The 13002-nt window shown below is 41.5% G+C and overlaps 1 protein-coding gene and 1 pseudogene across 1 annotated transcript; both read right to left on the bottom strand.

Moving 5' to 3' along the window:
* Positions 1-829: 829 nt before the first annotated feature.
* On the bottom strand, positions 830-1771 carry LOC138846138 (olfactory receptor 8B3-like; annotated as a pseudogene).
* A 3105-nt stretch (positions 1772-4876) lies between these two features.
* On the bottom strand, positions 4877-12519 carry LOC100356683 (olfactory receptor 8B3-like). Its single transcript, XM_002708352.5, has 3 exons — positions 11604-12519; positions 9050-9096; positions 4877-4954 (listed from the first exon to the last, which is right to left on the bottom strand). Exons 1-3 carry the CDS (start codon positions 12517-12519, stop codon positions 4877-4879), a joined length of 1041 nt encoding a protein of 346 aa, XP_002708398.5.
* Positions 12520-13002: the final 483 nt, after the last annotated feature.

Genomic DNA, 13002 nt, shown 5'->3' with positions numbered 1-13002 from the left:
CACTCTGCAGGGTGGTCACTGTCTCTGGGATTTTACCACAGATACTCGCACTGCCTAGAATGTTCCTTGTGCTTGGTTCCCTCTTGTAAGTCAGCTGTCACTGTAAATGTCACCTCCTCAAAAAAATTCCTGATGACCCAGTGTAAAGTAATCACACAATATTCTCTGTATCTTTGTATCCATGTGACTCTGCATAACACATTAAGGGTATCTCCTCTTATATCTGCTCACTCATCATGTCTCCTCCTAAAGAACACCTGCACTCCATCTCACCTTGCTATGAGCAGTAGCCCTGTAAGAGCACAGACACTTCGTGTTCACGCCCCCACAAGATCTTTGCATTTAAATAAAACCTAGTGCAGAGTAGATGCTCCATAATATTTGCTTATGAAAATACCACATTGTTTATATCATATAAAACTAATGAGAAAAAAAGAAAATAATAAAGATATGAATGATAATGAATTACCATTTTACATCAATCTAGTGAAAAGAAAAAATTCCTCCACCAATGATTCTAAATACTTGTAATAAAGTTCTTCCCAGTGAACACATAACATGCACAGGTAGTTGTATTTCTACTCTGAAGACCCAGCAGTTAGTCTCATCCAGCTCTTTAGCCTTACATAATTATAAGTCATAAAATGAAACTGTAGAACAATGGAATGTACGACTCTCAGACTCTCTGAAATGATGTTTAAATCTGTAACTAATTTTCCTTATTACTAAATCCTTGGCATTTTAATTATGAGTCCTTACTCTTATTCCCATGAATTTATATAACATGTGCCTTAACTAGGAATTGACTTCTATAACAAAGACAGCTTCGTTAGAAGAGGACATTTTTCTTCAAAGTCTTACTCAATGCAACGTGAATGTCTTTATTTCTCAACTGTAGATGAACAGATTCATCATTTGCCCCACAATGATATAAAAAATAGTGGACACTTTATCATGAGCCAGAGACCCAGCAGACGAAGGTTTAAGGAACATGAATGCTGCAGATCCAAAGAAAAAGCCAACAGCAATTATGTGGGAGCTGCAGTTACTGAAGGTTTTGGACCTGCAATGGGTAGAATGGATGTGGATGTTGGAGAGGATCCAGGTAAAAGAAACAAAGAGCGAGAGACTGGGCACTGTTACACTGATGCCCACCACAATGAAAGCCACCAGCTAGTTGACATAGGTGATTATGCAGAAGAGCTGAAGAAGTGGATGGATGTCACATGCAAAATGATTGATGGTGTTGCTGTCACAGAAGGTAAGTCTCAGCATGCATTCAGTGTGGGCCATAGCACCCACAAACCCCATTGCATACACACCCACCATTAGCATGAAGCAGACCTGAAGGGACATGGTGACCTTGTACAGCAGGGGCTTACAGATGGCCACATATCGGTCATAGACCATCGAAGTCAATATGTAGCACTCATCAATTACAAAGAAGGAGTAGAAAAAGAGCTGAGCCATGCACTCAGCATAGGAGATGATGTTCTGTTTCACAAAACTCACCAGCATTCTGGGACTTATGACACAGGAGTAGCAGAGATCAATGAAGGACAGGTTGCAGAGGAAGTAGTACATGGGGGTGTGCAGGTGAGGGTTCAGACCAATCAGAGCAATCAAGCCCAGGTTCCCCGCCACAGTGACCACATAGATCCCCAGGAAGAGGAAGAAGAGAGGCAGCTGCAGTTCTGGCTGTTGAGTTAATCCCAGCAGGATAAACTCTCACTGAGGAGTCATTTCCCGAAGCCATTCTTCCCTCAGACATATCTGTGAGAAGTGGAAAAATAGGAATATTAAAATGTTGATTCCACTCACTTAAGTCTAATGGGAATGCAACACAGAAGAGGTAGTGTACTCCAGCTGTACCCACAATAGAGAAGTTAACTCAAGCCCACCCTCTATGCAGCTTCATTTCCTACAATTTTTTAACTGAGTTAAAGTGTAAAGATTAATGTAAAGAAACCTATAGGCAATTTCTGTAGGAAGGAGATCCAGGGACTCTTTTTCACTCTTGACTCTGCAGCATTACAGTCCACCAGTGCCTTCTTCAGGGTCAATTGTGGTCTCACATGAAAGGGGATGGTGCATTTTGAGGACTCCTTGGTTCCCACAAACAACATTTTGGAGGCAAATAATGGGAAAGATACATCAGCACTCACCATTCTGCAACAGGAGTCAGGGGAGGGCCTTTTTAACTCTTCATGCTTAATACACAGGGGAAATTAGTTTTGATCGATTGTAGAAGCGAGCAGCCCAGAAAAGAGATTTCCATTTGCTTTGAGCAAGTTGGCAACTGAGATAGCCAAATCACACTCCTGTCTCCCAGGATCTGGGAAGCCATAAGACAAACAGATCAAGGATTCTCACAGTGGCTCTCCCTCGAGTGTCTTCACAGCTTTGGGGGTGTTAAATAGCATGTACCAGCACCAATAAAGCCACTTGCTAATATGACTCAAAGATGTTTATAAGTTAGGAAATCCAAGGGACCTAATTAAAAACTGGAAAATCAGTGTTTCTCCAGTGATAAATCCAGAGGTCAGGCTTTCTTTCAAAAAGAAAGGTTGGGTGACCTCTCCCGCTTCCACATTAACTCTTCATATATCAAATATTATAAATTCATCTGTTTATTTTTCTTATTCTTCTGATATCACATAAACACATATTCTACTCCCTAAATCATTTGATTTTAAGCTCCTAAAGAGCAGGAATATTACCCATTTTCTGCAATGTTACTTCTGCAGCAACTCAGAGAAATACTTGGAACATGTGTTAGGTACTCAATAAGTATCTGGCATATGCATTAGGTACTCACAAAGTAAAAGAATAATTGAATTATAATTTCCTCTACATCTTTCCTTTAACCTACAGTTGCTAAGAAGTATTGTTCCTCAAGCAGAAATTTAAGTAGTCTCTGTGTTTATACTTATAGACCTGAATGTAGCATAGGAAAAACATTGGGTAGGGCACGTATACACTTAGAGGCCACCAAAGAGAACGTCAGAGTAGAGGTAAAGAGCACAGTTAAAGACTCACATTTCTCTCCTTTCTGACCCTCATATTGAGAACTTGCACAGGCTCCCCAAGAGGTCCCATTGTCTCCCCACAGGACTACAAGAGCATTAACTCAGGGGCTGGCACCATGGCTCACTTGGTTAATCCTCCACCTGCGGCACCAGCATCCCATATGGGCACTGGGTTCTAGTCCCAGTTACTCCTCTTCCAGTCCAGCTCTCTGCTGTGGCCTGGAAGGGCAGTGGAGGATGGCTCAAGTGCTTGGGTGCCTGCACCCATGTTGGAGACCAGGAAGAAGTACCTGGCTTCTGGCTTCGGATCAGCGCAGTGCTGGCAATGGCGGCCATTTGGGGAGTGAACCAATGGAAGGAAGACCTTTCTCTCTGTCTCTCCCTCTCACTGTCTGTAACTCTACCTGTCAAATAAATTAAAAAAAAAAAAAAAAAAAAAAAAGAGCATGAACTCAGAACAAGACCAGAATTGGATCAATATAGAAACCTCTCAAGTGCAAAATCCAAGGATCTGTTCACCAGGAATCACTTAAGATTTTTATTTCTTTATTGGAAAAGAATTGAAATAGTGAAAATGTGAAGTAAGAAACTATTGTAGGCCGGCGCCGCGGCTCACTAGGCTAATCCTCCGCCTTGCAGTGCCAGCACACCGGGTTCTAGTCCCGGTCGGGGCGCCGGATTCTGTCCCGGTTGCCCCTCTTCCAGGCCAGCTCTCTGCTGTGGCCTGGGAGTGCAGTGGAGGATGGCCCAAGTGCTTGGGCCCTGCACCCCATGGGAGACCAGGAGAAGTACCTGGCTCCTGCCATTGGATCAGCACAATGCGCCGGCCACAGTGCGCTGGCCGCGCTGGCCATTGGAGGGTGAACCAACGGCAAAGGAAGACCTTTCTCTCTGTCTGTCTCTCTCTCTCACTGTCCACTCTGCCTGTCAAAAAAAAAAAAAAAAGAGAGAGAGAGAGAGAGAAACTATTGTAGGTGAAAACATAATGTAAAGAGCTTCAGGTAGCAATTATATTTTTAATTCATCAGCTTATGAATTATTTTCAACAAGATGTCCTGGATTAACAACGCCATTGTGAGTAGTTCTAAGAAACAGACATGTGCAATAAGTTTACAAGTGAATGTTCACCAGAACTTCTCATAATTTGAATTAAAAATAGACAAGAACTTCCCAAATATACTAACCCATATGTTTTAGTAAATGATGTTGTTGTTACAAACAAATTTAGAAAAAATAGGAATGTTGGTTAAAAAAACACAGTCAGTTTTGAATATGGTAGAATCCAGTTACCAACTAGACATCCACACAGAAATACATGACAGGTAAATGCAAAAATAAAGGGAGCTAGAAAGGTTAAAATGTGAAGAAAACATATGGAGATGATTGCCAGAGATACTATAGGACGAGGGTGGCATTTGGCCTACTTCTTAGACAGTTGAAATGCCTGTGTCCCACTCTGGAATCTCTTGACTCAACCCCAGACTCTGGTTCCTGATTCCAGCTACTGCTAATAATGGAACCTGAGAGGCAGTGGTGATCCCTAAAATGGTTGGACTCCTGCCATGTGTATGGTAGACCCAGATTGACTTCCTGGCTCCTGGTTTCAGGCCCCTGGCCATTAAAGTCATTTAGGGAGTAAACCAGTTGTTGGGGGCTCTTTGTCTCATTAACTTTCTCTCTTTTTGTTTCTGTCCCCTGCAGCAACTCTTAAATCAGTTAATTATTTTAGTAAACTCATGGGTTTAGGTGAGTAAAAAGAAAGAGCAGAGGCAAGAAAAAAAGTGAAACCCCTATTTTTAATTTTACTATTGGGATAATTTAAAACACCATCACTACTAAAATATATCTCAATTGCTATTTTCAGGATCTTCAAAATTCGTCAGGGAAAACTTGCCATGGAGCCCATGAGAGTGATATTCCTTAGTCTACAACAATGATGAGGACCTTAGTGATTAATTAAACTGTGTGCTCACTATGGAAATGTTAACAACTCTTAATTAGGTGACACAAGAGTCAGAAATATTCCCTGGAAGTTTATGCTACATCAAATCACATAGCAAGAAGTATTTTATCCAGGGTTCTAATGTAGAGCTTAGAATTAAAGTCATTATTTACCTGCAATGTAATCTTTTTTAGTCAAGTCTTTGCTGCTGCCTTCATTCCTACAATAACTCCTGGGAATCATTAATAATTTCTCCATTTCTATACATTTGTCATTTAAAACTGCTATATACACTCATATCTAATATGGAACAAAGTGTCAGGTATTGAGTCCCAACTCTACTTCCAATCTAGCTGCCTACCAATACACACTCAGGGACTCAAGTAATTGAGTCCCTATCTCCCACATGGGAGATACGGGCTTGTGTTCTTAGCTCCTGGTTTTAGCTTCAGCCAGCCACAATTGCAGTGATCATTTGAGTAATGAATCAAAGAATGGGAGATCTCACTCTGTGCCTCTTTTTTATCTGTCCCTGTCTTTGTTTCTGCCTTCCTTCCTGCCTGCCTTTCTCTTTCTCTCTCTCTCTCTCTCTCGACCTCCCTCCTTGACAAATAAATAATCAATAAAAATGTAAAAATAAGTGCAGAAATTGTCAACAAAAAAGAAAACAAGAAAGCTAAAAAAAGTTGTTCAAAAAATATATCTGATAAAGGCTTAATATCCACAACATAAGAGGGACTCCTAAAACTCAATAGTAAAAGTAAAATGAAATAATCTAATTTAATAATATTTATATAAGTTTAATAGACATTTCCATAAGGTAGATACATGTATAACGCACATATTATATACATAAAAGTGCTTCAATATCACTGTGAAATTATAACTGACAATAAGAAAACATTTTTGTTCTTCATCCAGGTATTTGTCAAGCATACATGTCTTTTATGCTAATGAGACTGCAGATGGCTAGGGCTCCTGGATACTGACAGGATGGGGACTGGCTGCATGGGAAACACTCATGTGAGTACAGTTATCAGCCCTATTCTCAGTCCCACTCTTTGGTCCCTAGGGAGAAAGGAGATGTGGAATATTGAGTGGGTCACTAATGGCTAATGACTTAATTAATCTTGTCTATTTAATGATACCTCCAAAGAAAACCAAAAGGAAGGAATTCAGGGAGCTTCTGAGTTGGTGAACAAGAACACATCTGCTTGCCTCATGATGCTCCCCAGCCCTACAGGAACAAAGCACATGTACTGAGGACCCTTCCAAACCTCTCCTTAGCATCACTTTCATCTGCTGTTCCTCAGCTGTATAACCCGTGTGTAAATAAAGAGCTTTCCTGAGTCCTCTGAGCCATGATGACTCTCATGATCATGCTGATTATGATCACCTTCATGATGGAACATGAGAATTGAAAGTGCAACTGATTTAGAGCCAGTCAGTCAGAAGCACAGCTAACAGCCTGCCCTTGCACAGGCTGTGCTTAGGTTGTTCTTGTGAAACTCACCCGCAACCTGAGATTTAACACTAACTTCTGATAGACAGGGTCAGAATGGAGGTAAATTATAGGAAACCCAGGTGTGAGAGAATTGGTTGGTAGGGAAATACCTCACACACCTCACAGAAATGTTTCATGTTTGCCGGAGACCAGCTCCAGCCAGTCCAGGGGCCCCAAGGTGTGAGAGGTGTTGGCGCTCGAAGAAATGAGAGACACTCACAGCAGTGCTGGTGGCATGGCTCTGGCTCTCGAGCCCCAGACTTTATTTTTATATCATAAGCCACATAATGATTTTTTCTTCTTACAATGAAAAGCCTGTTGTCCATTTTTTCTAATTACAGTTTTTTTGATTTTCAAGGACTTATTAGAGCATGGGTAACAATCACAGACAGGTGCAAGATAACAGGCTGCCCCCACAAGCCAGGGCCTCAAGTGCTGCTGAACTATGCAGAAATTGGCTACATAAGCTAGAATAGTACCTTTCTAATCTAATCTTTACTAGAAGCCCCAAGTTCAAAGTAGACCCTTTTTAAAATGTATTCCCTCTTTGCAATTCTTTCTGTAATTTTTTAATTTCTTTATTGTACTTATTTAAAGGTTCACTTAGCTCTCTTCTACAGTTTTGACATCCTAACCATTGTAGTATTTGTAGCATATAGTGAATTAAAGCTTTATTAACATCTATCTTTATTCTAGTGGGAAGTATATACCAGAGAGCCTGTTGCCTTTTAATTCTTTTCTACAAGCAGCTCAACCTTGCATAAGGCATTAACCCTCTCTTCTACACTAACATTCTGCTTGATTAAACTTCTATAAGGCAATGGACATATTGGAGGTTATGAGACTAAGTGCTCTTCTATAAAATTAGGAATACAGCAACCATTAGCAGGACCACCAGGAAGCTCCAGCTTGTAGTTCCCATCAAACCTAAAACCACCAAGAGGACCGCAGCTGTCCTTCTCATGCCTTGCTGAGACAGACCTTCTGCTGTGACCTTGTCAGCCAGCTGAAGTTGCCTTGGCCTCGTCACATGTTGAGTGTGAGTATAGAGAAAAACAACTGGAGTTGTCCTATTATAGAATGGTGAGCACTCGGGACTCTGAATCCAGAGAAAAACTGTTGGTTTTATGCAGTATTAGTATTATGCAATACTAGTGTCAAAATTATTTAAAAAATCATATATAGGTCCAAAAGAACATGAGATTTTATTTTGCAATAGCAGAAGTGTTGTAATACAGCTTGGGCATGCTGTCAAATTCCTGGATACATCTGAGGAAATCAGGACAAAGGAGTAACTTTCAGAGAGAGAGTAAAGTATATGCAAGCTCTTTTCAATAAAGCTCACTGGGCAAAAGAACATAGTGCAGGAGTGAGTGTTTTTCCCTTCTCAGAGTCAGTTCTTCTAGGCAACTTTCCTGATACCAGGACCTTGTCTAAAATACTGCAGGCCAGAGAAATTTCCTATGATAATATCTGGTTCAAGGAGAAGTGCAATACACAGGTGTTTCTGGAGTGAACATAAAAGTTTATTTATTTGAAATGGAGAAGGGAAAAGAGAAAGAGAGACAGAATTTCCACACACTGGCTGATTCTCCAATCCAGGGCTGGACAGGCTGAAGTCAGGAACCAGGAGCTCTATCCTGGTCTCTCATGTAGGTGGCACAAACCCAAGTACTTGGACCATCATCTGTTGTCTCCCAGGTGCATAAGCAGGAGCTGAAGTGGAAGAGGAGGAGAGATTCGATCCCATGCACTCCCATATAGGAAGCAAGCATCTCACACAGCAGCTCAATTCACTTATCACAATGCCTCTTCCTTAGGTACACCTGTCATTTGATTTTGATCAGGGTTTTAACACAAATGGCTCCAATTTGTTATTGGTCATTTCCACACTAATCTTCAGGGAAATGCTACCAAAATCAAAATGATATATCAATTTCTACCTTAATATGGCTTTTATCATAAAACATAAAGTAATTCACTTTGAAAAGAATGGTGGGGGTGGGGGGAGAAATCATACGTTAGAATGCACTTAAAAAATTGGAATTCCTGGGGAAGGCATTGTGGCAGAGCAGGTTAAGCTGCACCCTGGGATGCCAGCATCCTTCGTAAGTGCTGAATCAGTTCCAGGCCTGGCTGCTCCACTTCCAATCTAGCTCCCTGCTGACACACAACACAAGGTGACCCAAGGGTTAGGAACCTGCCACCCATGTGGGAGACAAGAATGGAGTTACTGGCTCCTAGATTCCAACCCAGGCCCAGGCCTTGCGGTTATCTTCAGAGTGAAACAAAGGATGAACAATCTCTCTCTCTGTGTGTGTCTGTCTTTTCCTCTCTCTCTGACTTTCAAATAAATAAAAAAAAATTTTTTAAAGCGCATTCTGTGGCAAATGCCCTGAACAGCACTCTGGCCTCAGAATCAGCCCTTAGTGCATTCAGATCCAGCTAAAAAGCCCAAGAGAGTATTTCAGGCATGGAAAGACAAAATACTCTGGCAAAAAAAAATGACCTAAATGAAAGATCTCCACAAGTGAGATCCCAGCAGAAAGAACCGGCCATCACAGAAGGAGGTACCTTTCTCTGAAGGGAGGAGAGAACTTCCACTTTGACTATGGCCTTGTCTAAATAAGATCAGAGTTACTGAACTCAAGAGGCTTCCATAGCCTTGGCAGCTCATGATGAGAGCCTTGAGTGACTACTGACATCATAAATAAGAGTGTCGATTGTTAAATCAACAGCGGGAGTCACTGTGCACTTACTCCCCATGTAGGACCTCTGTCCTTAATGTGTTGTACTATGAGAATTAACAGTAAAACTACTACCCAAACAGTACTTTATACTTTGTGTATCTGTGTGGGTGCAAACTGTTGAAATCTTTACTTAGTATATATCTGAATATAAAGATAATTGAAAATGAATCTTGATGAAGAATGGGATGGGAGAGGGAGCAGGAGATGGGAGGGGTGTGAGTGGTAGGGAAATTATGGGGGGGGGAGCCACTGTAATCCATTAACTGTACTTTGAAAATTTATATTTACTAAATAAAAAATTTAAAAAAAAAACCTGTTGAAAAAAATAAAAATGCAAAAAAAAAAAAAAAACAGGTTCAGACAGAGAGAGGTCTCTCACTCTCAGTGAGAGAGAGAGAGAGAGACAGAGATAAAGGTCTTCCTTTTGGTTCACCCCCCCAAAATGGCCGCAAAGGCCACCGCGCTGCGGCCGGTGCACTGTGTTGATCCGAAGCCAGGAGCCAGGTGCTTCCTCCTAGTCTCCCATGCAGGTGCAGGGCTCAAGCACTTGGGCCATCCTCCACTGCCTTCCCGCGCCACAGCAGAGAGCTGGACTGGAAGAGGAGCAACTGGGACAGAATCTGATGCCCCAACCGGGACTAGAACCCGGGGTGCTGGTACCACAGGCGGAGGATTAGCCAAGTGAACCGCGGCACCAGCCGAGTTCTGCTTTCTTAATTCTATTTTTTCAAGTCAATTCATGAACTATACAATAGTGATTTCACAAATACCTTATCTCACTCAGAGTAAAAGCCATTTAATGGATTAAACTTTTGAATAAGGACACACAATGAGTGACCAGATACATGTGTACGTATCCTAGAAGTGTCATATAGAGTCTTATACTAAAGCAATGATACAGAGAGTACTTGTATGATGTCTTTGAACTGGTGGCCAGGGAGGGCTTTTTGAGGAGGTGAAATTTACACTGAGAACTTATTGACAGGAGGGAGCCAAGCACATGGAGCATTCCAGTCAGACAGAGTGGCTGAGGCAAAGTCGCAGACCATCCTGATGAGTGTGACAAGCAGCGTGACAGTGGTGTGGTTAGGAGGGATATATAATAGGATATTATGTGTGCAGGCAAAGATTTAGGAAATAAACTTTAGGGATCAAGGCTTTGCAACCTTTGAAAAGTGGTTGTTATTTTCACCCAAAAATAACTTATTTGATACTAATCACATAAAAACATTAACTCTTCTTTCTCCTCCCATCTTATCTAATTTGTAACATATCCTGGAGTTATGCCAACGGTTCTATGGTGATCTGTAGTGAAATCCACTACACATTATCTTTTAAATAACACTAAATAGCTCTGAATTTTTAAAAAGATTTATTTATTTTATTTGAAAGGCAGAATTACAGAGACAAGAGAGGTCTTCCATCCACTGGTTTACTCCCCAAAATGGCCACAACATCTGGGGATGAGCCAGGCCAAAACTGGGATCTAAGAGTTTCATCCAGTTGTCCTGCATGGCTGCAGGAGCCAATCTTCTGCTGCTTTCCCAGGCACATCAACAGGGAGCTGGATCAGAACTGGAGCAGCTTGCTATTTGTGTACAACAGCTAAGCTGCTGCTTGGAATGCCTACATTTCATACTGTAATCTAGCTTCCAGTTTATGTACAACCTGGGAGATGGCAGGTGATGCCTCCAATAGCTGGGTCCCAGTCACATTCATAGGAGACCTGGGTTGAGGTCCTGGTCTCTGGTTTCAGCTTGGTCCAGCTCTGCCTTTTCAGTCATTTGGGGAGTATGAAGCAGCGAATAGAAGATTTATCTCTCTCTCTCTCTTTCTCTCACTCTCACTCTCACTCTCACTCTCACTCTCACTCTCACTCTGTATTTCAAATAAACAATAATAATACAGAGAAAATATGACTGATGGTGAATTAAGATTTTAAAATCTATTTGGTGAAAGGGAAAAATTTCTCCACAATGCATCATAAAACACTTGTAGGAATATTGTTCCAGTTAATGTATAGCATGACCCAGCATCTATATTCCAACCCTGAGGCCCTAGAAGTTAGTGTCATCCAGCTTTTCCTCCTAATAACACCATAATTACTTAAAGGAAGCTGGAGAATAATAGGAGGAACTGTTCTACAAATTCTCTCTGAATGATTGAAGGTCTAATACTCCTTTTACATTCATTTTCTTGAGTTGTGAATGATACCTACAACTAATTATTTTTCATATCATTAAATCATTTGCATTTTTATTTGGATTGTTTACTCTTCTCTCTCTGAATTTATATGTAATGTGCCCTTATTAGGAATTGGAATCTGTAACAAAAACACAGCTATGATTTAAAAAGGATGCTTTTCTTCAAAGTCTTACTCAGTGCAACATGGACATCTTTGTTCCGCAAGCTATAGATGAAAGGATTCATCATTGGCCCCACAATGGTATAAAAAATAGGGGGTACTTTATCTTGAGGCAGAGACTCAGCATGAGAAGGCTTTAGGAACATGAATGCTGCAGATCCAAAGAAGAGACAAACAGCAATTATGTGTGAACTGCAAGTACTGAAGGCTTTGGACCTGCCATGGGTAGAATGGATGCGGAGGATGTTGGAGAGGATCTGAGTATAAGAAACAAAGAGGGTGAGACTGGGCACTGTTACATTGATTCCCACCACAATGAAAGCCACCAGCTCATTGATGTAGGTGCTTGTGCAGGAGAGCTGGAGAAGTGGATGGATGTCACATGCAAAATGATTGATGATGTTGCTGTCACAGAAAGTGAGTCTCAGCATGCATGCAGTGTGGGCCACAGCACCTGCAAACCCCATTACAAATGTCCATACTGTTAGCATGAGGCAGACCTGAAGGGACATGGTGACTTTGTACAGCAGGGGCTTGCAGATGGCCACATACCGATCATAGGCCATTGATGTCAAGATACAGCACTCATCAATTACAAAAAAGGAGTAGAAAAAGAGCTGAGTCATGCACTCAGCATAGGAGATGATGTTCTGTTTCACAAAACTCACCAGCATTCTGGGACTTATGACACAGGAGTAGCAGAGATCAATGAAGGACAGATTGAAGAGGAAGTAGTACATGGGAGTGTGCAGGTGAGGGTTCAGACCAATCAGAACAATCAAACCCAGGTTCCCCACCACAGTGACCACATAGATTCCCAGGAAGAGGAAGAAGAGAGGCAGCTGCAGTTCTGTCTGTTGAGTTAATCCCAGCAGGATAAACTCAGTCACTGAGGAGTCATTTCCTGAGGCTATTCTTCCGTTGGACATATCTGTGGAAAGAGAAAAAAATAGGAATTTAAAAATATGAGAACCCAGATCTTTTCACCCATCCCTACTCTAATGACATTGAAACCCAGAATGGGGAAGAGAACTCCAGCCTATCCTCTGTGCATCTTCATTTTTTGCAGTTTATACAATGGAGAGAATGTGTAAAGATTAGTGTCGAGTACATCTGGGAAGGCAATTTCTGCAGGAAAGAGATGCAGGGTCTCTAAGACAACTCTTCCTCTATAGCATCTCCAGTCCATGTCTGCCTACCTCAGGGTCAATAGAGTTCTCAGCAAAGAAAAGATAAGACATTACAAGGATTCCCAGGCTCCCACAAATAGGATTTGGAAGGAGTTAGCAGAACAGACACAATCAACACTCACCCTCTTGTCTTGAGATCCAAGGGAGGACCTTGTTAATACTTCTCCCCTATTTTCACGAAGGAGCAAGTGATGCTGATGAATTTTACCAATGAACAGACCA

The sequence above is a fragment of the Oryctolagus cuniculus genome, chromosome 1 (assembly GCF_051225735.1).
Source record: "Oryctolagus cuniculus isolate XC-2025 breed Fujian yellow rabbit chromosome 1, ASM5122573v1, whole genome shotgun sequence".
NCBI lineage: Eukaryota > Metazoa > Chordata > Mammalia > Lagomorpha > Leporidae > Oryctolagus > Oryctolagus cuniculus.
The sequence above is the reverse complement of the archived record's forward strand: the minus strand, read 5'-3'. Positions and strand labels throughout refer to the sequence as shown.